A 27,940-nucleotide genomic window follows, 5' to 3' on the forward strand; every position below is an offset into this window, starting at 1 on the left:
CTTTCCTTTATTGGCCTTCTTTCTGATTTCCTGTGTTTGGTTCATAAGCTGCAGGAGGAAGAGTATGTTCCCCCCTCTAGTGGCTGCTGCTGGTCCTAGCAGAGCACAGACCCCTGCTCGCCTTGGTTCTCAAAGAGCATGAGGCCATAAACTCATTATTTATATTTATAATGAGGGAAACCTTCACAATATTAATGTTGTTTAGTAAAGCATATATCATTAAGAATCAGAAAAGCAATAAATGTTTAATCAAATGAGCGTTTGCATTGTTTTATAATCAGATGAGCAGTTCTTTCTGAAAAAGGAACAACATTTGAGTCACACCCTCTAAAAATAGGAAACATTTCCAAATACTGATGATGATGATGACGATGATGCATCCTGAGGCAGGTTTTACTTACTGTAGAAGACCCGTGATATTTTTTTCCAAGGAACTTGTTTTTGTGGAATATTTCCATCTGATTGTGGGCATTGAAAAAGGGATGTTGACGCTGAGCAGCAACTCCTCCCCCACTGCTGTATTAATCAATTACACCTTATAACTGAGACAGAATGACTGCAGTTTCCTCTGAAAGTTTCAAAGGGGACACATTTGAGTTGAATGATGTATGGAGTTAATTCCGTTCCATTATTGTTCCAAGCAAAATTCTGTTTTGTAAATGTAAATAAAATAAAATAATGCAATCCAGAAATTATACTTTGGAAAAAGTATTACCGGTAATCAAAAATAACGTTACTGTTTCCTCATATTTAATTTTTTCAAATTCCATTAAAAACTTTTTTTTTTTCAAATTTTGTTTTATTAATTTTAGTTTTTCAGATGGAGTCCTACATATCGCATTCTATTCAGATTGTGTTTTGCAGACTACCTTCTCTTCTCTCCTGGGGCGGGCATTCCTCTGAAATGATTAGCAAAGATGCTTTTCTATTGGTCTGCATGGACGTTAGCTACATCATTACCATGGGACAACGGTGAGCGTTTGTTGAAGTGAAGAGAAAAGTTCAGTGAAACACATTTTTTTAAATAACAAAAAAAATGAAAATATAAAAGCTTTAAAAAAATGGAAATGGAAACTATGAAAACAACGGAAAAAAATAAACATGACATAGTGAATTACAATTATGGATATAATCTGAGAAAACAGCAAAGTTACTCTCAAAACCCTTTCTTTTATTAGGAAGTGTTTCAAGTTTAATTTCTGGATTGCATTTTTTTTTCTCATTTCCATTTACAAACATTTTTTTTTCTTATAGTAATAGTGTAATATAATTCACTCCATACTGATGAAAAAGTCTGTTTTCTTTCACCTTTAAAGGAAGAAAAGAGGAGAGATCACTCTTGTCATTGTGTTCTAACTATAGAGCTGTGATTATTAACTGTTTGCATTGTTGAAAAAGAAATATAAACACTTTAAAATCAAAAATAGCTCAGTTAAATAAAAGAGTAGAGACGTGTCTCAAAAAAAGCATAAAGGATACACATACAGGATCTGTGATTGCTTTAACTTATACCTCAGAACTTTAAAATATGACTCCTGTCACGGTCTTGGTTATGTTTTATTTTGAGTGTTCAGTTTTACTTTGCTCCATGGTTTCTAGTTTTAGTGGTTTAATTCTTATTTTGCTGTGTTCTCTGGTTATGTTTCAGTTTTTTTTTTTTTTTTGTTGCCCTCTGCTGTGTTCTCCTTTTTGCCTAGCTCCTTTCCAGTCTGCTCTGTTCACACCTGCTCCCAATCTGCTCGTTAGTCCTCTCTTTGCTCAGTCTCCCATATATACACTCCTTATGCAGTTCCTCCGTGCTGGTTCCTCGTCAAACTTCGACCTACACTGTCTTACAGTGTCTTACCTCATCATGATTGTTTTTTCCCCTGATGTCCCCATGGATTCTGGTTTGTTTAACTTTTTTCTTGTTGGATTTTTTTGGATTTTTGGATTCCTGCCTCAGTTGTTTGTTTACCTTGCATTGAATCTACAAAAACTCACCTCTGCCTCCCTGCCTCTGCATTTGGGTCCATTAACCTCAACCAAATCCTGATAACTCCTTTACCCTTGATGGATTTTAACAAATATTGTGCACTTTTTCAAATGGATGTGTCTGAATTCTAACATTTTAAGGTCTTCTATAAAACATCATCCAAATTTGTCTGCTGGATGAAAAAGTAATGCATTGCTTCAAGGATTTTTTTCTGAATCTACTTCCTGCCCTTGTGTGTTGCTTTAGTTAAGTGCAGCTGAAACATGGGGCCGTTAATGGCCTCCAAAAGCTCCTCTAGTTCCTTTAAAAGGTTCCTATAGCAGAAACCATCTTCTCTGTGGTCCCACCTTTAGGCCTGTGACTCTCTGTGGCTGCAGACAGGTAATGGATTACCTTCTTGTTCAGTAAGGCCTTATAACGGGGAATATTTTGAACAGATGTCTAGCTGGTTGTAAGTGGAGCATAAATTGATATAGAGAGCACGTTTGCCACAAAGATGTGCAGAGCAGAGGACATGGTTCGGCTCTGTGGTACAAAAGTAGAGGAAGGACAGATTGGAGGATTGTGACGCTTTTAGAAAATTAGGGAACTTAAAAGAAGAAATGGTGAAATCTCAGTGGCTAATACTGATATCTGATCAGAGAGTACGCCAGGTAATGGTGGGACTTTCAGTGTTTGTAAGAATGACGTTTATCAGCTCAGCAAATCAGTTTTTACCTTTTATATACAGCATCTGCTGATGCCCACAGATTGTAAGAAGTTATAACTGCTTCTCTTCTTCATGGTTTGCCACAATAAGTGGCTTTGATTGTAATATTTTCTTTGTGTCTGAGCCGAATGAGTGACAGCATTTAACTGAGATTACAATGTGAGTGTTTCTTACTGCTTTTACTTCCCTCCTCTTTTTAGTGTCATGCCGTTAAACCCTAATGAGTAAAATGCTGAAACCTGTACGATCTCTGAGTGACTCACTAATATAAATAGAAACTGTCCTTAACCTTTTATAGGGCACTTTGAAAATCAACATTTCAAACCAATAGTGTTATTGGAATCCAGGACGAGACCTTGTTTCCTTTGTAACATTCAAAAACTACGAATATTTCGATGGCAAATATTATTGTCAATGTAATAACAAGAAACGCCAACTTGCCTGAATATATTAAGAAAAAAAAAGAGCTTCTATAAGAAATACATGAAAAACACTGAGAGTAAAAGAAACCAACTTTTTTGGTACAGCAGAACCTTAGAGGCATTAATGCTGATACTGGCACTAACATTGTTTAGTTTATAAACCTAAATATAATTGTTAACTAGGCTTATTAACTTTTTAACTTGACTTGTTAACTTTTCCATTAGATATCTACCTTTTTTTTCTTAACTTGTAAACTTTTTTTTTTTTTTTTTTACTTAATTTACAGTAGCTGATATTTCATTCAAGGGTTCATCTAATTGGTCAAATGCCAAAATAAGACATATTGCCATGTAGCAGGATCTTTTCTGAATGGCTGGATATAGATCTTGTGCTTCTAGACCTCACTGAGGAACGGGGGGTATGCGAGAGATCAAAAATGGTAATAAAGGGTTAAATATATTCTTGACATGAATGTCCAAACGCCTGTGTGCATCAGTGTAACAATGATCCTAAAAATACAAATCCTGCGTGGATTTTGGTTTTAAATTGCAGTTTGAGTCACCAGCATTCATAAGCCACTAATGTGAACGACAGGCAGACTGGAAAAACAGACTGGGTTTATTTGGTCTCCTAGCTACTGCTCTGGAGGAACATTTCTCCTGACTTCCTTCTGCTCACTCAATTAAAAGCCAATTAAATCTTGTTGATTCATAATGAAGGTGGAGGCTTATAGCTATCATTAGTCCTTTCTTAGGCTTCTTTTGATGTTTACCACTGATGCCCAAATCAGTGAAGCATACATGATTTGATCAATTTCAAATCCTGCTTTAGCTTTAAATCTTTTTACATATTTTTCTATTTCAGACTTAAAGCTCTGTTTTCACATTTCCACACTGCTAACATAAAGAGAAAAGCCCTCAAAGTCAGAATCCTAAATACGCAAAATTCCTTTTTCTAAAAATGCTTAGGGCCCTTGACTGAGGGGGCCCCAAAAGAAGAAAACATTTGTCCCGCTATATTTTTCAACTATAAAAAGAAAATCCAGCAGTGAGATAACTTATCTTCGTGTTCTCCCTCATTCTCCAGCAGTAAACGGCGAAACAAAGCATATTGAATATATGAATATATTTTTATACCATTCAAAAATTATATTATACCATAAATAAATTATATTATTTAAGACATCTATAAAACTTGACCAGCCTAAAGCAACATCATTAATGAGGGCTCTCCTAATCGGAGGCTATCACCTTAAACTCACACTGCATAAACATTCTGAAAATGAGTGAAAATTTATTAAAAGAACTGTATTTACCTTAAATCTGAGTAGGAAAATAAGATCTGCGAATGGAATGAGCATTTTTACACTTAAAATAAGATAATTGGATATAATGCACTTGAAATAAGAGACTGCAGTCTTTGTTTTCTTATTTTAAATGAATATATATTGAATATATGAATAGATTTTTACACCATTAAAATATTATACCATAAATATATCATATTACCATTAAAAGACATCTATAAATCTTGATCATTTTCATGAGCAGCCTGAATCTGAGAGAAATTTGAAGATATAAAAGCTTTAAAAACAAAAATCCTATAGATCTTAAGTTTTGAAACTCGCCCAATTAAAGGCTAAAACTTTGTTATGGTTAATAAAACAACATCCAGTTTCTCTTCTTAGTTTATTTGACTGAATTATGCACTCATATGACAACCTCTGTACAGAAAAATAAGTTAAAAGCTATTAACACGCCAAAACAATTGCTTCCATTTTAACCGAATTGTAAAGAATTTAAACAAAACAAAACCTAATAGTAAAAGTGCATGCAAAAAACATGGAGTGCAGTGGCTTTCTTCATCAAACCACATCAAATCTCTGATGTACACTAGTCTAATGCATCGCTTTCAAATTAATCAAAGCTTTAAGCAACAATATTTCTGTGCAAGTAGATTACAAAAAGCACTAAGGCAAATAAATCCCCTATTGTTGATGTTTAAAGTGTCAATGCATTTAAAATGTAAAAAAAAATAAATAAATACATGAGCTAAAGTTTCCATATATAATTGTTTGCTTTTTTTCAAAATGCCGAAAAGGATTTTAGGTTAGTTGAGTTTTTATTACTCATATACAGACAGAATAACGACATTTTCACAAGTTTGACATTAAATATGAAGTAGACCAAATAATTCAAGCTGCGTACGTTAAATCCCAACATGGCAACATTACAAATTTGATGAATACAGAGTTTAGTGAGAGAAAATGTGCACACTGGAAATTCCCAGGTTTGGTATTTCTATCAGTGTTTGAATTAAACATAAACTATGCAGAACTTTACTGGGTTGTGTTCTCAGCTATATACAAACGCTGCAGAAGGAGTAACTTTGAGGTGTTCCCAACAGTTCTGTGCTTTGGTGTAAAGTGAGATAGCCAGATCCAGAAAAAAACAACAACAAAAAAACAACCTTAAAATAATGATGCTCAAAGCACATAGATAGAATAAAGGATAAATTTTAGTGGGGTTACTTTAAAGAGACACAGAAGATTGCAGGTTGCTTAAAGTCTTCCTAATCAGAAATGTCAAATAAATCAATTAGAATCAGAGATTTGGCCAAAATGGAGTTCAGAGATTAACCTGTCCTTTTTATGAAAAACAAGAAAACAAAACATAAAAACAAAATGTGCAAATAAACAAGAAGAAATAAATCAAATCAATTGATTCCAATGTTTCTTTGAATTAACACATGCTAACGTTAGCCAAAGCTAAAGCTGTGAGATAGCTAGCTAGCTTAAAATATATTTGAATGGATACTAATATCATTCAATGATAACTCTGTGTCCTGGTGATTCAGTCAGTTTACAGCTATTGTAAAACATTTAAATGTTTTATTTAGCAACCAATAAAAGGCAACCATTTCCCTGATACGAAATATATCCTAGCTTAGCTAGGTCATGTATTACTCTGTACATTGATGCGCTCCGGGTTCTTCTCTACCTTCAACAATTCCTTCATGCTTTTGTTCTTCTTTACGTTTTTTTTTATTTCTTTACATTTATTTCCATTCTTTCAATAGTAACCAAACCAGTTTTTGTCTACGAACCAACCTTACATATCTTTAGAGAAGAACTTTAGTCAATTTAAAAAGAAAAGATCAAAAAATACTGAAAAAGGATGTAGCATATGTATTTTAATTTTTGAACTATTGAACAACAGCCATTTATTTGGGCTATTTCGCAAAATAGAGAGAGTTGAATCAGAGGAAATATGACATATAATGATGCATGATAAAATAAAAACTAGTTTTCTTTTTAGGATTGTTATATACGTGTTTCCTTTCATTTTACTATAGGATGATTGTATAAAATTACTTCAAATAGGAGGTATTTACAGCAGGTAAAATGAAACATCTACAGGAGTGGCTAAGAATTAATGCAGGATTAATAACAGATCCCATGTTGCTGGCTTCACCTAATATCTAATGGACAAAACAAGGTAAATGCAGAACACTCAGGGTTTTTAAATAAAAGTTTTTTTTTCTTAATTCTTTTAACAAGTCAACTAATTAAAGACAACAGAAGTCTCTAAATGTTCATCTCTAAATGTAGGCCTATGTGTATTACGTGCTTTAGTAATATAATTAGCAAGACTACACCTTAAAGTACGTGTATTTTTTTCTCAAATACTACAAAAGGCCTCCTATACCTGGATAATAATTAGGAATAGTAAAAAGAAATATTCATTTAGCCAGAAATTTAGACTGATTGAAATAGGAATTTATAGGTGCAGGTTATTATTTTAAAAAAGAGCTAAATCCAGAGCTTGTTTTATGTTCTTCTGTCATCTAGCCCTCAGGAACAATAAAAAATTAAAATAAGGTAGAAGAAAATTCTTGAATTAAATAATTTTGAGCATCAAAATAACAAGTGCTTCTTAAGTCAGACTCAGTCTTGTAAAATAACAATGGGTTTTTAAAAATTTCTACAGGCCCAAAATAATAAAACCCTTTCCCTTATGCTAGGTCACTGACAAAACAATAACTCCTCTACATTTTTTTTCTTAAATTAAATAAACAACAACAACAAAACAATGCCCCACCTCTAATTGAGGGATCCCATTTTCAGTCCATAATAATGAATTTTTGTTTCCCAGCATCAGAGGAGTGGTCATCTCTGCCTGAAAAATCTGAGCCAGAGGCAATAAATTATTCATACAGTGCAAAAGCAGAGGCAGAGCAATCTGCTGTTCCACAACAGATTTCAATGCAAAACTGAAACCCCGGGCACCAGGGGGACGAAAACGCTCCGAGGTCAGCAGGTTCACGCTGCCAGCCTTTAACATCCCCGCTGAGCGTCTGGAGAAAAGCAGTGCAGCTGTCGGTGGGATGGAAATGTGGGTCTTTGAAGATAAAGGCAGACAGTTTTAAAAGTCTTCTTTTTTCTGAAGCAGATTACCGCCTTTCTCCTCCTCACCATTCACAGCAGCAGAGGAAGGAGCATGATGACCCCTCAGGCCCACGGAATTTGCCAGAACTGGGCGTGTCTGTGCACTGTGCTATGAATGCATGTAGACATGTCTGGGGAACATGCTCCCTGGTTTGGGCCTGTGGGGAAAAAAAAAAAAACTTAAGGAAAGACAATTCAATGAATCAAATGAATCCTCAAATCAAAATTCTATTTCTATCATCATAGGTGTGGCGGGAGCTGCAGCTAAGCGAAGGGCGGCAGCGTACCGTGATGGTGTCGTATGCTCCGGTGATCAGAGCGATGAAGAGGGAGAGCACCATGTAGATGAACAGCGAGATGAAGGTGTAAAGGTAGACCTGGCTGAAGATCCACACCAGCGTGCTGCTTTGCTCCATCTCAGCAAACGTCACAAACATGTCGTCTCCGTTGATGAGAGAAAACAAACACTCTGACACCCTGGACAGGGAGCGAAACTGTACAAATAACATCAGTGTTACAGGGGGAAACTCATCGTATTTAAAGGTGTAGAGGAGGATTTTTGCAATTTTTTTTAAAAGACCCGCCCTCTCCACTTAAAAAAAAAAAATGCACATGCACAACCCTGTACCCGCTCCCACGAGGGAACGCCTATTGAAAGCGTGCACGATCCCATTTCTCCTCATGCATGCTCTGTTTAAACAATGCTGATCTCATACAGTCATATGAAAAAGTTTGGGTACCTACCTATTAATTAATTATTTTTATTTCTAAATACTTGGGGGTTTGCAACAGCTATTTCAGTTTGATATATCTAATAACAGATAACATTTTGGCACCTGTCAAATTTTGTTGTAATGCGTACAGCACATTTTCTGTTAGTCCAATAAACCTCAATTCAATACTGAAATATTAATGTGTCCATCAGTTATTAGATATATAAAAATTTAAATAGCTGCTGCAAACAGCCAAATATTTAGAAATAAAAATAATTAAGATTAATAGGTGACAGCAAATCCCATAATGCTTTGTGAGCAGAGCTCTCCATGCAAAGCATTCTGGGATATATCTGCCTCTTCTAAGGCCTTTCTTTTCTTCTCATACTTTTCGTAGACACTTTTTCTCTGACGACCCTCGGCCATTTTCAAAGAACCGCGTTGGGAAAGGTGAACTTTAATGACCGTCTGGAACCGTAGCTCACCACAGATATACGCCTGAAGGTGCGCATGAGCGGGAAAAGATAGCTAACGAAGGACAGCCTTACATAAACATATCACCAGAATGATTGACAGTTAGGAGGATCGCTTATTTAGATGATCCACCTGGCAAATAAATTCCTCCACTATACCTTTAAGAACCGTAAACATGAAATTAGGAAGCATGAACTCTAAAACACAAAGGCAAGACCACACATATATGTGACATGATGTTAGGAACAGTGAAACTTTCTCCCTATTGCTGTAAACAGAATTACGTTTTTTTTTTTTCTTGCAAAAGGGGTGATTTTAGGTCAAATGTACACGTTTAAAAATCCTTTATAAAAAGTGAAAAATGTTTGTACAAAAATACTGCATTCAGGCTTGATATTAAACCTACAGGAGTTAAACAGTAATGCGACTCTCACCTGAGGAACACTCCCACCTACAGACAGCCCATCATCAGCGTTTTTAAGGCAAAATGATGGCACAAAAAACCCCAGCAGTTTCTGTCAGAGATCTGCTTTGCATCTTTGCTAGATTAAATTAGAATTAAAATCAGTCAAATATGGATTTTTAATAATAGTAATAATAATAATTGAACTTGAAATTTATGGTGCGCTGTTTCTAATTCGACTGAAGTGACTGCCAGGGGCGTCCACCAATAGGATCAGGCAGGTGCAGTTTTAAACACAGGAACAATTGCATGTATGTAAAGCCAGAAGTGCCATATTCTTAATGCATAACTTTCTAGAACTGTGCTGCTTAAGGTGGCTGCAGCTTGGACTAGCTCTGCTAACATGACCCTGACTTTTTTCTGAAAATTTCTCAGTTTGTGAATCCGAGTTTGTTTTTGTTTTTTTAAATGGAAGGATTTTTATTGATCTTTTTTTCCTTTTTCTAGACTTTTTATGATGCATAACCCTAGCAACAATAGCAAGTTATAAAGAAATAGATTTTGATCGATTGAAGTTGATTTTTTTTACACCCAGGAGCAGCTGTTTAACACCGCTAAAGGTGAAATAATACATCGAGTAATAGCTGAGTTGAAAAGGAGGCAGAAGCATTTCATCTCATTCACAGCATCATTGGTTACTAGTAATTTTCTTGGCTTAGCAGCTGGTTTGTTATGAGGCCGTCTGGGAGAGAGCTGGATGCCATCGTTCCTTTTTGTGTTGTCTGGAAACAGGCTGTTCTCTTAAAGGTCATCTTGTGATGTTCTCAGTAATCTCAGTAGGTCCTTGCTTCGTTTGTTTTAGAAACAAACTGCTTTTTGCACCTGTGAATACTTGGAGTAGAAGACCTGTTTCTCAGAAGTGTTTTGTCATCTAAATGTGGCGTTCGCCCTGTCAGGCATCATTTCAGATCTGGGTTGGAGAGTTTGTTTTTTGCTGCTCCTTACTACTGGTACTTCACCTTATATTTATGTATAACTATATATTTATATAACTATATATTTATTTATTACTATATGTTACATTAAGTAATTAATTTAAAACAAAAACATTTAATTTATTCATAATTACAGTCATGTAATCTTTTCAATTACATGACTGTTTATTTTATAACTAAGCGTTCCCACCCAATGTTTCCTCTAAGCCTGCACCATCGCCAACAGCTCGCCCATTCTATACAGCACAAAAAAAAAAACATGAAATATAAATCAGTTTGACCAAAAATATTTTTTAAGTATCATTTTTAATCCGTGTATCAATCGTTTTTTCAACTTAAAAACAAGAATGAAATGAAAATAAGAGAAAAACTCCCTCCCAATACAGAGAAATGGAGAACTGTTATTTTTACCGTAATTTTCAGACTATTAGCCGCACCTGAATATACCGTAAGCCGCAGAAGCTAAATTGCATGATTTGTACATATACAAGCCGCACCGGACTATAAGCCGTAGGTTTTTTATGTTTAATACAAACTGTCTTGCGTTCGCAATGTCCATCTTTCTCGCTGTCGCTCTGTCTCGTTTCCGGAGGACCTCCGCATTCTCGCGCGCGGCTACCGTACTTGTGTGTTGAAGCAAAAGTGACGCCAACATGGTGGATGGTATAATCCATAGATTTAGGTATTACCCTAGTGGCCGTTAGTTGTAAAAGTCCATAGATAAGCCGCATTGTTATATAAGCCACAAGGTCGAAAAATGGGGAAAAAGTCGCGGCTTATATTACGAAAATTACGGTACTTGCCATACTAATTTAAATGTATTGAAAAAACAAATGAATAAGAAACACATTCACCTTATTTTGATTTCATTTTAGGGTCTTATTTAATCTCTTCTTTATGACTGCAGTGATAAAAGCTGCCAGATGGCTTTACTGAAATTTAGCCATCCTGGCACAAAAATCCACCCTTTAATCGCAGTTTAAAATATCACTATCATTTTAAGTAAAAAAAATGAATACATTTACTAAATAAATGTATATAGCACATCTAACAAACAATTTTTTTTAGCAGGCCAAATCTTAAATTAAAGTAAACTAATGTAAATTGCAGCTGTAATCCCTTATTATTTGAATAAACAATGTAACTTGCTCTGATCTCCGCTTTATAACAATTTTAATATTGGTGTGGTCTCAGCGTGCGCATGTGATGTTGCTCACAGTGGTCCTCAGGCTCTTTAACGTATGATCAGACATATGAAAATTAGAGGAAACATTTGTCCCACCCACATGTTTGGAGGCCCTGTTCTAAAGGATGGAGCATGCACCATTACTTTCCAAAAACATTCAAGCAAATGATCCATTCTTGGACTATTGTCAGCAAGGCTCAAGTTTCTAAAAGCAGAAGGTGATGTTTAACCAAACTATGTTGACATCAAAGGTTTGTAAAATCTTTTCTCAGAGCCAAATAAAGGAGAAGATAACTAAAATGTTTTGATATTATCCTGGATGAAGAGAGAGTTCAGCACCTTAGTATGGTAGGGTCCCAGGACAATCCATCCACAGAAGCAGTATCCCAAATAAATAACAGCCACGCAGCAGCAGAAGCGGATAACGCTGGGAAAAGCCGCTCTTAGAGTCACAATCAGGATCTGAAGCAAAATGGGAAGAGAGACCAGATTGAAAAAACATCCATAAACATCGAAAAGGATTGATATAAAAGATCAAAATGTCCGATTACATTGTATTTCTGAAAGAAGCTGAAGTAGCGGATGACTCCCACCCACACCAGCAGAGTGGACGTTCCCAGCAGGATGCCGCACGTGTCGTACGATGACAAAGTCTGTATCACAAGAGATCGCAGAAAATAAATCAGTCAGAGTAGAAGTGGGCAAAGAAGACTCTTTTCCCCATCATCTAATTTTCAGACTTATACAGATAAAAATGCTTGAATACTTTTCCAGACGCTGCCTGACTGTAAAGGAATCCCCCAGATAATTCACAGTAGCTACCTTGGACTCTATCCCGATTTTTATGAAGCTGCCAACGATGGTGAACACGTCGCTGATGATGAGCAGGATGTACCAGCCGTTGATAAACTCCATTCTGTCCCCCCAGCTGACGGTGCGGTTCAGTTTGTGTTTGAAAAACTGCACAAATTCCTGGATGAGAAGAAGGAACAAGATCAGGACTCATGGCCTGAGGACAGCGCGTCCACAACAACAACCATTTACATCCACGTGTTCCGTTTAGTTCAATCCGCTTTGATTGCTTCTATTGAAATAAAATTTTCTGATGTCAGATAAAAGGAAAATAAAGAAGCTGTTTTTGTTTCCTACATGTTGAAGGAGGATTCCTCGTAGGATGGAGCGGCCGCAGAGCAGCAGCGACAGCAGGCAGACGATCGCCACCACCACATCAAAGAACTCTCTGGCGTAGCTCTCCGCTAATGGAGGAGGAGAGAAATGAATTGAATTAAAGCTGATTTGCTCAATAAAATAAAAAAGGGACAGGTCAGTGCAAGAATAGCCTACAGTGACTCACCGTGTCCAGATACGTTTGGGTCTTTACATTCCTTTATGGAGGCCTGGTTCTGCAGGAAGATCTTGACTTCGCCGCTGTGAGCTTTGTTATCGAAGATGATCTGAGACAACAAACAGAACCAGGTGAGTCCATCAGTCAATCCCACAAAAAAAACATTTATTCATCATTTTCTGTTGTTAAAGTGAGACTTTTGGAAGCTGGTTAAAAATAACCAATAAAAATGCTGTTGCTAACATCTAAAGCCCGCCTCCAAATGTACGACGGAGTATTAGGGCCGGGCTAGAGATTTTTTTTCTTCTATTACGAGAATAAAGTCGTACAAGAATAAGGTTGTAAAATTAGGAGAATAAAGTCGTACAATTACAAGAATAAAGTTGTATTTGATGACAACACCTACAAGAAGCACTTTCTTCCCTAAAATGAGGAATGTCGAGCTTCATGTCAAGTTATACTTTGGCATTGGTTTAACAAATAAGGAAATCTTTTAGCACAGAAGCATCAAATTGGGCAGCAGGTCAAAGTGGACTCAGGTTGTTGATTGGTGGAGCTAGTTGGCCGTCATATGCTGATCGGAGCTCGAAACTTTCTTTATGAAACGGGTTGTTGTATGATGACTTCATTTTTGTAACATTACGACTTTATTCTCGTAATGTTACGAATTTATTCCCCTAAAATTATGACTTTATTCTTGTAATACTATGAATTTATTCTTGTAAAATGATGACTTTATTCTCGTATTGTAACAAATTCATTCTCGCAATGTTACAACTTTATTCTCGTAGCGTTAAGACTATTCTCGTAATGTTACGATTTTTTTTCATAATGTAATGGCTTTCTTCTCGTAATATAACTCACATAATGTTACGACTTTATTCTCGTAATGCTACGACTTTATTCTCGTAATGTTACGACTTTATTCTTGTAATGCTACGACTTTATTCTTGTAATGCTACGACTTTATTCTCTTAATGCTACGACTTTATTCTCATAATGCTACGACTTTATTCTCATAATGTTACGACTTTATTCTAGTAATGCTACGACTTTAATCTCGTAATGCTACGACTTTATTCTCATAATGTTACGACTTTATTCTCGTAATATTATGACTTTAATCTCAAAATAATAAAAAATAAATAAATCTCTAGCATGGCCCTAATACTCCGTCTTATGAAAGTGAGGAGGTGATCTATAAAAAGGAATTTGTGAAGAAAATAAAACAAAACTCAATCACAAAAATAATTAAAGAAAAACAATATTTCTTTTCTAAATTAGAACATTTTAAAATAATCTGTGAAAATAAAAATCTGAGACAACATCAACATCACAGTTACTTTAAAACCTCTTTTGTATTAGGATATCTTTTAGATTTTATTTCTGGAGTGAATTTTCTTTTTTAATCTCAAGTTAATTTTTCTTTTATTGCAACAATAATGGGACAACATTCCCTCCATACAGCAGAATGAATATAAAACTGCTTCAATGCAGGGTCCCAAAGCTGCTGCACAACAGAAATCTGTGTTTAATGTTGCATCTACAAAACTGTGACCCGTGTCATGCATCAGAACTGATGTTACTAAACCAGTCACCCTGCATCCTCTAACTGCTGAGAAATGTTTCACCTTTAAACACTCTATTTTCCACTTCAGCTGCTTTTGGTAAAACTTTATATAATAATTATAAAAACCGACACAAAGACAGAACATCTTATGTTTCTAATCAGTTCACAGAAGGACGTCAGGTTTCAGGTGAAAGGACTTTTATTTTTTTAAAAAGCTCACCGTGATGGCAAAGGTGTAGCAGTCTGGAATTTCATTGTTGATTATTGTCTGAATGTTGATGGCCTTCAGCTGGAAGTCAACTGTGACGTTGATCAGCCTGTAGAGGGAACAAGAGCAGCAGTTCATTTATGTAAAGACTTCTGTAAAAAGGAGAATCTTACTTGTTAAGGGAAAAAAAAAAATCTGATTTTTTTTATACAAACTTTTTTAGCCACACCTAAGCCTGATTTCCACCCTACTCAAAGACTCTAGACTAGAAGCAACAGAAACAGAACCTGCCCGACAACATGAAGTAAGTTAAAGGATTTGGTCTTAGCTAGAGAAATTCAAAAACAGACGGTTCTTGAAAGGTTTATAAAGCCATTACCAATGATAAGGGACTGCAGAGAACCACAGTGAGGACCGTCATCTACAAATAGAAAAAATGCAGAACAGGAGGGAACTTTCCCAGGACTGGTCAGCCTATCATAGATTCTGCAGGAATGGCATTAAGGACTCATCAAGGAGGTTAAAAAAGAACCAGGAATAACATCTAAATAAAAAGTAAAAAAAAAACAACTATCTACTGGTGTTTGTTTCTAAGTCTAAAGACGTTTCCCATCCAGGAAGCTTTTTAAATTAAAATGTCAGAAATAGTGTTGAGTTGGAGGTTTTATACAGTAGCCCAACTACGCCTTGTTTTTGTTTTGAAAACATGCAAATTGAAACTGATGCATAAGTCCATCCCTTTGGAATGGGGGTTCGGCTTCTTTTGTTAGCCTGCAATGCCCCATACCTGTCTATGGGAATTGTTGGGCTGGCTGAATAGGCGAGGTCTCCCTCCCTGTACAGGGGTGGGGGCTGCGATGATAACGGGAAGGGATCAACTCAATTGCTGCTAGGCAGGGATTAAAGTAAAAAAGCAAAAAAAAAAGAAGCCTATATGCTGTTGTGTGTGTGTGTATTTTCAATTATGGGATCAGAGATTGCATGAATGATTGAAGACTAAATTTGACTTTTAAAAATCAAATACCAAAAACAGGCAGAAGATGCCAAGATGCCCAGCGCCATTTACTTTTGAGACCTTTATCTATGGTCATAACATCTTCCCAGGGGTTCATGAACTGCATTGTTCCCACTCCATGCAATTCCATTCCCTCTATCGTCCTTCACTCCAAACATAAAGTTTCATTTACTTATTTCTTGACTCTTTACACGTCTCTCCATTGAATGGAGCCGTAAACGGTGCATGGTGACTCTGTGTAGAACTTTAGCAATCTATCTGGCGACTTCAGCAAGAAACGAGAGGTGGAGGCACACGCTTTCCTAAGACCCGCCCCCTGCTTCTGATTGGCTAATACTGTTTGTATCAGAGCGCTCCTTTGCTTCCATTGGCTGAGAAACGCAAGAGGGATTTCAAACTTTTTAATATTTATTTACCGCCAATTTATTTTCTAGTGATATTTTCAACAGGCAATCACTATGAGCCAAAAATCGGGCCCGGGGCCAGAATACTTTAATCCCTGTATAGGTATTCATGTAAAAAGAGAAGTAACATCAAAAGACACCAGGGCTTCTTCTGGTACCATCTTTAAATTGTTTGATATGCTTTAAAATTTAACATCTAAAGCATGGAAGGACTAACAGTAGGAAAGGGCCTGGACAGAAACCACAGCCATAGAAGAGTATGAAAACAAACCTCTTCCTGCCAATAAGGATGGCATGTTTAGAAAATATTTGATGAGGTTTACATTCTGGGGAAATCTGCCACAGCAATCCAGGACAGTGAAACCTGGCGGAGTGTGAACTCAGCCTTAAAGCAGCTGAGTTCACACTACTCAGCTGCTTTAAGGGCCTGAAAACCTGGCTATTATGGACAGAACTATGACTTCTATGAAATCAGAATCCTGCTAAAAGGGCACAGGCGTAAAAATAATCCTACAAACAGTTTTATTTCAAAGACATCCTTATAAACCACTGCCCATGTGCGTTTGGAATATTTCACGCCTGCAGATTCAAAACCATGAAACAAAACAGGTTTCTGTTATTTCTGTTCACCTCCCTGCATCTTTAAGAACCACCAATTCCGCTTGGTATAATAGTATAAATCTAAAACGTATAGTACGTTTATATAGTTAGTACATTTAGTATGACCCAATGTCTCCAGCATGAATTCATGCTCCTTCTTTTGCTTTTTATGCTCCTATAGATTCTCTCCTACTCTCTGAACCAGGTTCTGTCAACTCAGGTCAACTTTTGACACTTTGAGGCAGGAACCAACCAGAGAAAGTAAACTGCCTACTTTTCAGGAAATCATCCCACCTCTTTAGACAGTAGTTTTCTTCTTGCTTGCGGCTAGTAACGTTAGCAAGGCATCTTGACTAGAGTTACCAGACGTCCCTGATTTCCAGTGACATATTTCGTTTTCGACCACCTGTCCCCAAAAATCTCCCTGATTTTATGAATTTGGGGGACAAATGTTGCATATAAACTGTTATTATAGCAGATAGAGTGTGGGCGCTTGCTGCGCACAGAAACAGCTGTTAACGTGTAGATGAGGAGCAGATTGCAACGGACACAGCTACACTGTGTTACCCTTAAATCCATCATCCTCTGTCACCGTAAAGCTGCGCTCCAGACCACCTGCGCAAAGCAAAGCCTACATCCTCCACGGTTCCTCCCGTCCTGCTGCGCTCCAAATTCTTGGGAGCTCGAGGAGAGCATGCGCTATATTATTATTAAATTTACAGGAGCAAATAAATATTTTAAAAATCCCCATCAGTATCCAGCATATGTTCAGTTTCTGCCCAAATATTTTCTTTTTGTTGTGGATTTTTGTAACAGCGATAACTAGGATCATATAATCTTTACCTTTACATCCTATTAAAACAATAACAGCTTATTGAAAACAAAAAGCACAGCTGTATCTATGAATAGAAAACAGGATTGTGAAAATATATTCCTGTTAGGTTTCACTATAACTTTATTAAAGGACACATCATTGTTATCCCGGCATTGAGAGCTTATTTTTCATCATCTATAGTTGTAATGACAAAACCTGTATTTTTGGTGTGGCTGCTTCAAGCTGCTCATCAATGATCTAGATTTATAGATGTGTTTTAATGGTTTTAATTTAATCTGAATATAAAATTAAACATAACTTCTTTAATAGTGACACAGATATTAATCCAGGCGGCGGATATATATCTGGTTTGCGGATGCGCAAATGAGCAGATGGTATGAATCGGGCAGTGTTGTGCCTGAACGCGTTCATTGAACGAAAGTTCATGAACTCGTTCATATTTTGGGCGAACGTGAACTGAACGTACTGCATTATTGCCTGATGAACGTTATTGTGAACGTGTTCATTCTGGTGTCTGTGAACGGCACGCTCTCTCAGTTCAACTCCGTTCAACAGGTTGCCAGATTTCTACAGAGCCCTCCAGGCGAAACCCCGGCTAAATCACACCGTAAACAAGCCTTAATATGTAGCGGGAAAAACACCCAATCTGGTAACACCAGCTACCAGCGTCGTAGCCTACAGCTGCGTGCGTCATCAAAACAAAATGCAGCGTGGAAGCTACAGCAGCATGGAGGCTACCGTGGAGGCGACAAAGCAGCAGTATGATCACTTAAAACAGGTTTATGACCAGGTGGTCGGTGAGAATGATCGCAACAATCTTACATTTCTCTGCAAACTTTGCCCGCCGGCTTTCAGTAAAAAAATCCGAACTTAAATCTGCCTGGTATAATTTTCCAGGATTCCTTTTTAGTATGTACTGAAATGGAATTTCAAATGGAAAATATTAAAATAAAAAAAACTTTTGCACCTCAAAGACTACTTTCCTATTTTTATTTTAATAATTCCTCATAAAAAAGACCATTCAAGCAGCACATTTTTCCTGATGTTTTTGAGAATATACTGTAGGGGTGAAAGCTGCAGCTGCTACTATTGTGAAGTGAATTTACAGCAACAAAGCAACAATGGGGAAATGCTGTCCCCTCAATGCGAATGTAAACCCTGGTTGGATAACGATTCAAAACTGGATATGAAGATGAAATCTGATGCACAGTTTCAGTGTTACAACTGATAAAATAATTGCTGTCTGTGGTTCTACAGTAGGCTATGGTGTAATTGAGCAATACATGAAAAAAAAAGAACTATGAACTAGTTAATTTTTTGGAACTGTGAACTTAGTTCAAAATTTTGAATTATGAACTATGAACTGAACTAGTTCATTTTAAAATGTGTGAACTGAACTTTGAACTAGTTCACGTAGAAAGAGAACTTTCCCAACACTGGAATCGGGCTTCCAGGACAGGTCAGGTAGTGACACTCCCCACAAACAGGAAGAAATGGTGTTTTCTAAACAGGTGGACTCTCTATAAAGTAAAGTAGACCACAAGCAGTTTAGTTTCCCTGGTTGGTTCTATCCTCACAGTGACAAAAGTGAAGCTGAGTTCACAGAAACAGGTTCACGTGTGAGAAGGAGAGAATCTAAAGGAGCATAAAAACAAGAGAAGGAGCATGAACTCACGGTACTGAATCTATATGCATAAAATATTCAATTTGTGCAGATAGTAGTTTATAACTTCATAGATTTCTGATCTTTGGAAGAAAAAAGTCTGAGCATCAGAGCTCAGGTTAATAGGAGGAAGATGAACTTTGGCACACCATCAATTTCAGGTCAGGAAAAAAGCTCTGGACTTATCTCTGCTTTAAGATAAACAATTAATCAAATATATTCCTCAAAGATCAAAATGTATCCATGATTGTCACTCAGGGGCAAAAGGGATTGATGTTTTTTTTTTTTTTCAGCCCCTTTGTGAATGAAGGGGGGGGGGGGGGGGGGGGGAGTTTTCACAGCACTGTAACAATAACATGTTGGGGTTGTTACATAGAAGAAGAAAAAAAAACTACGTCTAACTTGTAAAACTGGAGAGTGAAATTCTTGTAGTTGCCGTTTCTTGCAGCCGAATCGTCCGTCGTCGGATCGAGCCCGATGCAGTCTGAAAATATAAAAACATCCATGAAGGAACTGAAAACAGCCACATGAGGAAGTTTTGCTTTAAAGACATTTAAATAATTTTTTTTCCACATCACATGAAGCCAATGTGAAACTTCTACACTTCCCTTAAAGCATTTAAGCTCAGAGCCCGCCCATCTGGAGCTGGTATTTTATTTCCATTTGCTTTGCTATTTTCATCGCTAAACTTATCATTGGTCTCCTAAAACCAGTAGAGTCAGCAGATGTGGGCAAATAACATCCTTCCCAAAGAGATATCTGCTTCGTTTCAGTAAATATATGGAAAAAAAACCAATGCTTTGATGTGTTTCCACTGACACTGCATAGGTGATTTATAAGTGGGGCAATTTTTTTCAAAGGGGGTCATATGGGGTCTGAGATCCTTTATAGCAATTAAAATAAACAATAAAAATGATCAATATTAACAATATTTATTCACTTAAAGATATTCAAATGTCACATAAAAATAGAAATGTGTACAGGAGAGAAAAACGTCTCTTACCTGTAACAACATGGGGGTCGATGTCAAACGTGTCGTTGACGGGGTCAATAGTTCCCTTCTTATAGTACCGCTGGCAGAGGGAGAGAGCGCTTCCATTCACGCCTACGCCCGTCACATACGCATAGCGGCCCAGTGCGATCTCAGGCAGAGCCAAGTACTTCAAGGAAAGAACAGAAACGGAAGAATCAAACGCCAGGTTCCTAAGCCCAACCGGTGATTCAGTTTTTAAAATGGCTTGCAATGCCTTGCTAAAGGATTTCTACCCCCACAGCAGAAACGGGAGAGATAGATTCATACATCTCAGAGCACAAGTGCAAATTTATACTTTTAGGTTAATATGCAAAACAGAAAACAAGCACTGATGGGAGGTTTTTGTTCTGCAAGGACAGCAAAGATGGTCGGATTTAATAGGAAGCTGAATGGATTCAGACAGTGGTTACCCCCAAAAAAGAGAAAAAGTTAAAAAACAAACCACTGGACTTGGGTTTCCAAGTTTGAAGATGTTTTGCTTCACTTTAGCTTTTTCAATTCAAAATGTCTGGATTAGTGCTGAGTTCCAAGCTTTATAGAGTAGCCCAGCAAGGCTTTGTTATGGCTTAGAAAACATGCAAACTGAACCGGAAGAACAGGTCCGCCCCTTACGGATGAGGAGTCATTGGTGTGTTTGTTAGCCTGCATACCCGATACTGGTCTATGCCTTTACTAAGGGGCGGACCTGTTCTTCCGTTTCAATTTGCATGTTTTCTAAGCCATAACAAGGCTTTGTTGGGCGACTCTATGAAGCTTGGAACTCAACGCTAACTCTGACATTTTGAATTGAAAAAGCTTCCTGGATGGGAAGCGAAACATCTTCAAACTTGGAAAGTAAAGTCCAGTGGTTTGTTTTTCAATTTTTTTTGGAATGACTATGACTTAGGTGACTGGGAATTGCCCTTTGGGCAAGTGACTTTCACATTTCATTTGCCCAGAAACAATTTCTACTTGCCCAGTATAATGTTTGATAAATAAAGTTCCTAATGTTCATTTTTGTATATATATCAATGGAACACGCTGAATCACGCCATCTAGCGGAAAATCACTCGGCTTTTTCAAATCACGCGAGAATGTGTACAAAACAATAAAAATGGTGCCGGCAACACTTGTGGGTCGTTTTCAGCGAATGTCTGTGATTTTAAAGTAATTTTGAGTTATAAATAATTTTTTGCCCGGCAGGCAAATGCAATGAAATTTGTAATCTCCCGACAATTAAAACTACTTGCCCTGGGCGATCGAGCAATGGTTAACATTGAGCCCTGACAGTGATTATCATGCATCATCTCCATCTGGTTCGAATGGCCTAGTCAAATCCTGGACCTAAAGCTGACAGGAAGTCAGATACGAGCTGCTTTTCTCAGATGCCTTTTACTAAACGTTTATATATAAACTAGTATACAAAGTGGAAGGGGTGGTTCTAAAAGACTCAGGGAGGTGAACAGAAATAACAGAAAAATGTTTTGGCAGAATCGATCATTTCATCTTGGAAAGAGGAACAGAGAGAATGAAAAGGTTTCAGCTGTTCTGGTTTGTCATGCTGTCTGCTACCGTTTCATTTGTTACAGTGATTGGCTAAAACCAAACTGGTTTAGAAGATTCTGCAAGACAGATTTAGTTGAGGCGGTCTCAGATTGATCATGTTGAAGAAAAGTGTAGAGTTCTACACATTACGGATCTGGCTTGCCAGGTTAGAACAAAAAAATGGATGCTGCACATAATTTTTCAATCTCCTTCCCAATCAAGCTGAACTTTGTGTTGCTGGAATGAAACAGATTGAAGCCTGTGTTTGTAATCAGGTATGAATACTTTTAAAAGGCACTAAACTGGAGGTAGACAGAACCATATGGATGATATAACGGGGGCAGAAACAAAAGAATAACACAAAAAAAGAACAAAGCTTCAATTTTTACCATTCTTTAGTTTATAAACTGAGCCACAAACTTGTCAATTCTACATAATCGTTCAAGTAAATTGTAAAGATAAATCAGTTATGGCCTCGTTTGTCAGCGCAGATCAGCATAAGACACTGATTTAGTATTACACTGCAAAAAATTATCTAAAAATGGAAAAAGTTTTGTAAAATGTGTCTATTTGACCTAAATTTAAGTACATAAATAGAACGATCTGCCAAAGGAAGGTGGATTTTGGCCCTTAGATAACATGCACTTGAAATAAGAGGATTTATTTTTCTTTCTTTAAACATAAATGATCTTATTTCATCAGACTGAAAATTATCTTTCCTTCGTGTTCTAATCAAGCTAATACACATTTATCTCAAGAAAAATGTACTTATATTTTTGCAGTTTATGTTTTCAGTATATAGGGGGCAGCACCAGTTCTAGAGGGGCAGTGGCCCCTGTGGGCCCCCGTGTAGAACCGCCCATGGTTCACCAATCCTTACATACAGTGGCCACGCCTTGAGTTTCCATGCAGTGCCTCTCCCTCCTTTTGCAATCCTTTGTTTGCATTTTGTTTGATTTGTAATAAATGTTCCTTTTTTAATTTAAATTAAGACTTGTGTTTCATTTGTCATTTTTATCATGTAAATGGCTAAAAAAAATAAAGCTAAACAGTCCCCTAAAATAATCGGCCCTGGCCTTATAAAAACCTGCATCAGCCGACATCTACGTTATACATTTTAAACTCAAGGGGCAGCCATTAGCCTACCTGCTCTGCGACAAAGCGGATGCGGCTGTACAGCTCCGACTGCGTGTGGACAGCCTGAGGCTGGTTGTCCCGGTAACCCTTCAGGAACAGGTACTTGAACGCTGCCGTGTTTTCCTCTTGGAACGTCACCACCATCTGGTTGCTCAACCCAAACAGCACCAGCTGGGAGGGAAAAGAAAACCTTAGCTTACAAAAGATGCAAGGAAAGAGCAAAGGGGTCATCTGAGGACTCCTCTGTGGATCATGATGGCGTCTACCTGCACGGTCACAATGATGATTTTTAGCAGCTGAAGGCCCAGCTTGAAAGGCTTGCGTCCCTTGGCGTGGTACTTGTCGCAAGGGCTCATGAAGAAGTACTTGAGTTTTCTCCTCAGATCCTCCTCCTCTTCCTCCTCAGCTTTATTCAGTAGTTGTCGGTGAAACTCCCCGTCCAGCAGAGCGGTGGGATGGTGGCTCCCGCATCCGAGAACATCCTGAGACCCATAGCTGTTCATGGAGGAGAGCAGCCTTTGTTTTTCTAAAAGAAAGAAAAAAGATCATAGATCAGAGCAGAACCCAGGTGGTCTAATGAACGCAACAATTATGATAGCTATATGAGTTAAAAAAAGCAGTTCTTCAGTGTAGGGCAGAGGTCACGGGTTAGGGTCACCTGCTTTATCATCAGAAACCGAAGCTGATTTAAAACATTTATAAATCACCACGTTATCCGACGGCAGTGTCTAATTTCACTTTCGCTTCTTCTGTTTGTATGGTAAAGCCCTCCAGGACCAGGCTACGCGTGAAAGAAATTAGCCAATGAGCTGCTGTCAGTCTGGGTTGCTGCTGCTGCTACTTTTAGACACAACAGGCAAACCTGTGGCAAGCCGGGCGATGAATAACGAGGATGAGAAAATGTGAAAGAAAGTGTGGACTGCTGGAAGAACTGCGGTGAACTGGTGAAAGAAAAGTGATATGGCGTGCTCAAAGGTGATCCTGCACATTTTGAGTATGTTTGGCTCAACCTGCTGCTGTGAAGCAGGATTCACCACCATGAACAGAATCAAAAATAAATATGGATCCAGGCTCAAAATTAGAATGGCTTAGTCTCCATTCTAACCAGGTTTAAAGCCTTGCAGGGCAGCATAAAGCCCACTGCTCTCATTAAGCAGTTCAGTTGTTTTTTAAAGTATGTGAGTCAGGAAACTGCCCTAAAAACATTAAATTAACATCAAGCACAGCATTCTTCAACTAATACAAAACACAGCAAAATCGTATTTTTTCTTTTTTGATTGATTTCTGTTTTTTTAAGTTATTTCAACATAGTACCAAAGTACCAACAGATTGACAACAAGCTTGACAAAGCCATGATGGCAATTATTTTTCATCCGAGTAGTATGCAGTCCTTCATATATACCAAGGGCGTAGGTTTGATTTCAGCTTTGGTAGAGACATTATTGGTCTTCAGTTTCATTGCTCTAATGTCATTGGTCCTTTGCAAAAATATGCTTGCTCTTTTTCTATGCTTAATCATTCGCCTTTTTTTAAAGAGAACAGCAGCATTTCTTCTACATTAATACAAATTTTATAAGCACTACACACACTAGATGTTGCTTATCAATGTTTAAAGCATCATTGGCTCTAATCAATGTGCAATTGGGACTTTTTTCCACTTTGAAAAGGTTTGCATTTAAACTTACCAGTGCCTATTTAACCAAATATAGTCTAAATATTAGGGGTGTGCATTGGCACTGCCCTCACGATTCGATTCGATTACGATTCACCAGGTAACGATTCGATTCAATTCGATTCTATGATGCATTGCGATGCATCAAAATCCCATTGACTTCGTAAAATCCGAAATGTGCCCAGATATCCGCTTTCCAAGCTTTTGGTGCGTTTTTAATTAGGCCTACCCATCTATCGCGGTCATCTCCCTCTGCCTCAGCCATCTTGATTGTTGTTGGTATGCCCCCGGAAGTAATTGAAACTTCACAACTTGTCCATTTGAGGCCAGAAAATAAACAATGACATAATCGATTATGGCAAGTTGCCGCATCGATGCTGAATCGTGCATGCCCCGCATTGCAATGCATCGCTGAATCGATTATTGTTGACACCCCTACTAAATATGTCTGTTATATGTGGATTTATCCTGTGTTTACTTTTGAAGATATAGAATTGTGCAGAGGTAAACCCCACTCTTATTTTTTATCTAATATGCTCTCTTTATGTCATGCAAAATAATACATTCAAGGGACAGCAAAATAAATGTATTGTATTTAGGGATGCATGATAATGGGATTTTGGCCGATATCCGATATGCCGATATTTTAAAACTCATGTAGCCGATAACTGATATCGATACCGATGTTAAACCTGGACAAAAATAAGTAGTCATTGAAAATAGCAGTTTTATTATCCATTTCTGACACTTTGAAAAATAATATACTCAAATATATTTTCATATGCGGATATCAAATTGATTTTTAAAAACGCGGTATCGATCTATTTTACTTTCAAAATTTCATCGTTCAGTTGCAAACTCTTGTGATATTTATCAAATTCTTGTGAGATTTTGTTAGTAAAATAGATCGATACCGCGTCAATATATCAACATATAAAAATATGGCAAAATTTCGTGAATTTTCGGGGGATTTCGTAGCATAACGATGACATATAGCAATATTTCATTAGTAAAAGAGATTGATATGGTGTTTTTAATATATCAGCTTATGAAGATATTGTGATATTTTAATGTATCAATATTTTTTCCCTCGTCTTTAGAAGTTTTTAAGTCTGTAAAAAAGAAGTTTTTGAGGAAGAACAAGAAGTAGTATTTTTTTTTTTTTTTAGACTTAAGAAACTCAGAAGCTGATCAAATATCGGTTAAATATCGGTGGGGTGGCCGATGTCCGATACTCAGTTTTAAGGCCGATACAGGCCGATACCGATAGGGGGCCGATTATATCCTGCATCCCTAATTGTATTTCCATCTGCACTGGAACGATCAGAGGAACTGACACTGAGCATTTTGAAATATTAACTTCACTATACAAGTTATACATCTGGGCTGTAGTTATTTGTGTCGCCCATTTCATGTATTTTATCTATGGCTGAAACAATTAATCATATTAACTGATTATTTGAATAATCGTCAACTAATTTAGTAATTGATAAATCATTAACTGGAGTATAGGGCCACTAAAATGTGCCTTTAGCCGACAGAGCAACCCACTTAGAGCAGGAATTATACCAAGATTGTAAAAAAATATGTAAACATTTTGCATTTAAGCGTTTCTGTTTCACCTGGTTTCATTTTGTAAAATATCTTCTTTAAGGAGCCTTTGGCTTTCTGATTAAAAGATAAAATAAAAGAAATCCTAATGTTCTAAATCAAAAAAACTCTTTTCTGCTTCTTTACAGAACTGCAATCAGAAGCTTTCGCCTGTTTTAGCGTAGATAATATTTAGTTTTTTAATTTGGACTTGTTTCGTAGCCTAATATTAATTTATTTTAGCCTATTTTTTTTTCACTCTTCAAGCACACGCACACACAGACTAGAAAACAAGCAGTCAGAAAGAGAGAAGGTGGAACTTAAGGCAGAATATTCACAGCTGATGCAAAGGGACAGGAAAGAGCAGGCAGCTGCAGCTTCCAGGGAGAGGAGCTGAGAGAGGAAAAGGAGCCACTGCTGCAAAAACTACTGCTGTTAGTAAATTATAAACATGTTATTCACATCAAATTATTGGTGGGGACAAATAGGTCTGTCCAAAATTTTAGTAGGGACATGTCCCTATGGTCCCTATGCAAACCTATGATATATACACGTACACATCAATTTCAAACAGATGGTATCGATATGGGCCGATACTGCACAGCCAGGTATCGGGCCAAAAAAATGGCATCGGTGCAAAACTAATTTAAAACCCTTGCTTAAAATAAAATTATTTTTATCACTAAATATAAACTAATATATACATAAATCTAAGATGTAAATAAATATAAATTTCCCTTTAGAATAAACTAAATCTCAAATGACAAAGAGCTGTTATTATGATCCTGATGAGCCACAGCAGCAGAGTCTACATGGCGCAGATCTATGCTCCATCAATCTGTGTCACTCTTCTCTAAATGTTAGATCACTAATGCGTCACAAATATTACCAGAAACATTACATTGTTATTATTATTATAGACTGGATAAGGGGATTATCTTTTGTTGTGGTTGTAGATTTAGTGAGAATATTGCAAACAGAGCTGCGCTGTTCTCTATCAGTCCAGCTGAAACACAAAGGAAGCCTAACAATGGTGGGATAATGAGTTTAAATAAAGGCAAACATCAGACATTAAAGAAAAGAACCGTAGATAAAGGCTGAGAGGAAGCGGGGCGGACCTGTGGCGCTGTCCGGGATGCAGGTGGACGCCATGGCGGTGACCGAGGTGGCTGATGGGTCATCACCCGCGGAGGGAAGGCGAACAGCAGCCGGCTACGACCTCAGATCTGCTCTGCTGATAACGGCTCTGATGGAGGATGCTCGGCGGAGGCGCACCAAGGTAAACACACCGCAGCTTCCTGGTAGTCACGTGACCGCGGCTACGTCACTAACCTGCCACGGAAATGAGCGCTGCCTTCAAACAGAGGCGGAGCCAGAATATTTCTATAAGGGGGGCCAGGCAATAACTAATGTATGTTTACACCTAAACAGTGGTGTTAAAAGTACACACAGTTGTTACTTAAGTAGAAGTATAGATACTGCGGTTTAAAAACACTCTGGGAAAAGGTCAGTCAAAAGATTCAGTCAAGATGTGGGAGTTTGTAGGAGAGAAGCTTCTCTCCTAGCTGTCAGCTGGATAGAGTTTGGATAGATTCTAAGAATAGATTGGTTGTTTTTCCAACCAATCTAGTTGCTTTAAACTATTTTGGTTAGAATAAACAATGTAATGATCAAAATCTGAGCAAGCCACTGGACACAGTTGTAACACTAGTGTTAAGAACTATTTTCTCTGTGGAACAACTGACCACACAAGTGGCATTATCTGTAACCACAGACTCCTTCTCCTGAGGTTGATGGTTCAATACCCATCTTTGGCTTTTGAAAGTTGAGATTATACTTAATTACTTTGGCTGATGAGACTTATTTGCATTAGGTTGCCCTCGTAAAAATATAGATTGGCTAAAAATGCTGCCAAATTACGTCGGTTAAGCCAAAAGGTTGGTTGAACACAACTTCCAACCCGAGTAAAACCAGAAAATGTGGAAAAAACTAATATGTTTGAATAAAAATGACTAACAC

General features: G+C 37.4%; 1 protein-coding gene across 1 annotated transcript; it reads right to left on the reverse strand.

Annotated features, from left to right (window-relative positions):
* Window positions 1-5,159: 5,159 nt before the first annotated feature.
* mcoln1b (mucolipin TRP cation channel 1b) lies at window positions 5,160-27,265 on the reverse strand. Its single transcript, XM_038290427.1, has 13 exons — window positions 27,040-27,265; window positions 22,926-23,185; window positions 22,669-22,830; window positions 19,969-20,125; window positions 19,368-19,449; window positions 14,461-14,557; window positions 12,680-12,779; window positions 12,475-12,581; window positions 12,148-12,297; window positions 11,877-11,978; window positions 11,665-11,787; window positions 7,842-8,048; window positions 5,160-7,712 (listed from the first exon to the last, which is right to left on the reverse strand). The coding sequence occupies exons 1-13, from the start codon at window positions 27,071-27,073 to the stop codon at window positions 7,578-7,580; spliced, it is 1,716 nt and encodes a 571-aa protein (XP_038146355.1). The 5' UTR covers window positions 27,074-27,265; the 3' UTR covers window positions 5,160-7,577.
* Window positions 27,266-27,940: the final 675 nt, after the last annotated feature.

The sequence above is a fragment of the Cyprinodon tularosa genome, unplaced genomic scaffold, assembly GCF_016077235.1.
Source record: "Cyprinodon tularosa strain WSP-4 unplaced genomic scaffold, ASM1607723v1 ctg280, whole genome shotgun sequence".
Lineage (NCBI taxonomy): Eukaryota > Metazoa > Chordata > Actinopteri > Cyprinodontiformes > Cyprinodontidae > Cyprinodon > Cyprinodon tularosa.

Excerpts from the sequence above, each read along its gene's own strand:
- mcoln1b (XM_038290427.1), bottom strand. The coding sequence starts at position 27,073 with ATGGCGTCCACCTGCATCCCGGACAGCGCCACAG. Across the intron at positions 20,126-22,668 it reads TCCGCTTTGTCGCAGAGCAG|TACTTGGCTCTGCCTGAGAT; the intron begins GTAGGCTAATGG and ends CTTTCCTTGAAG. Across the intron at positions 7,713-7,841 it reads GAGCATACGACACCATCACG|GCCCAAACCAGGGAGCATGT; the intron begins GTACGCTGCCGC and ends TTTTCCCCACAG.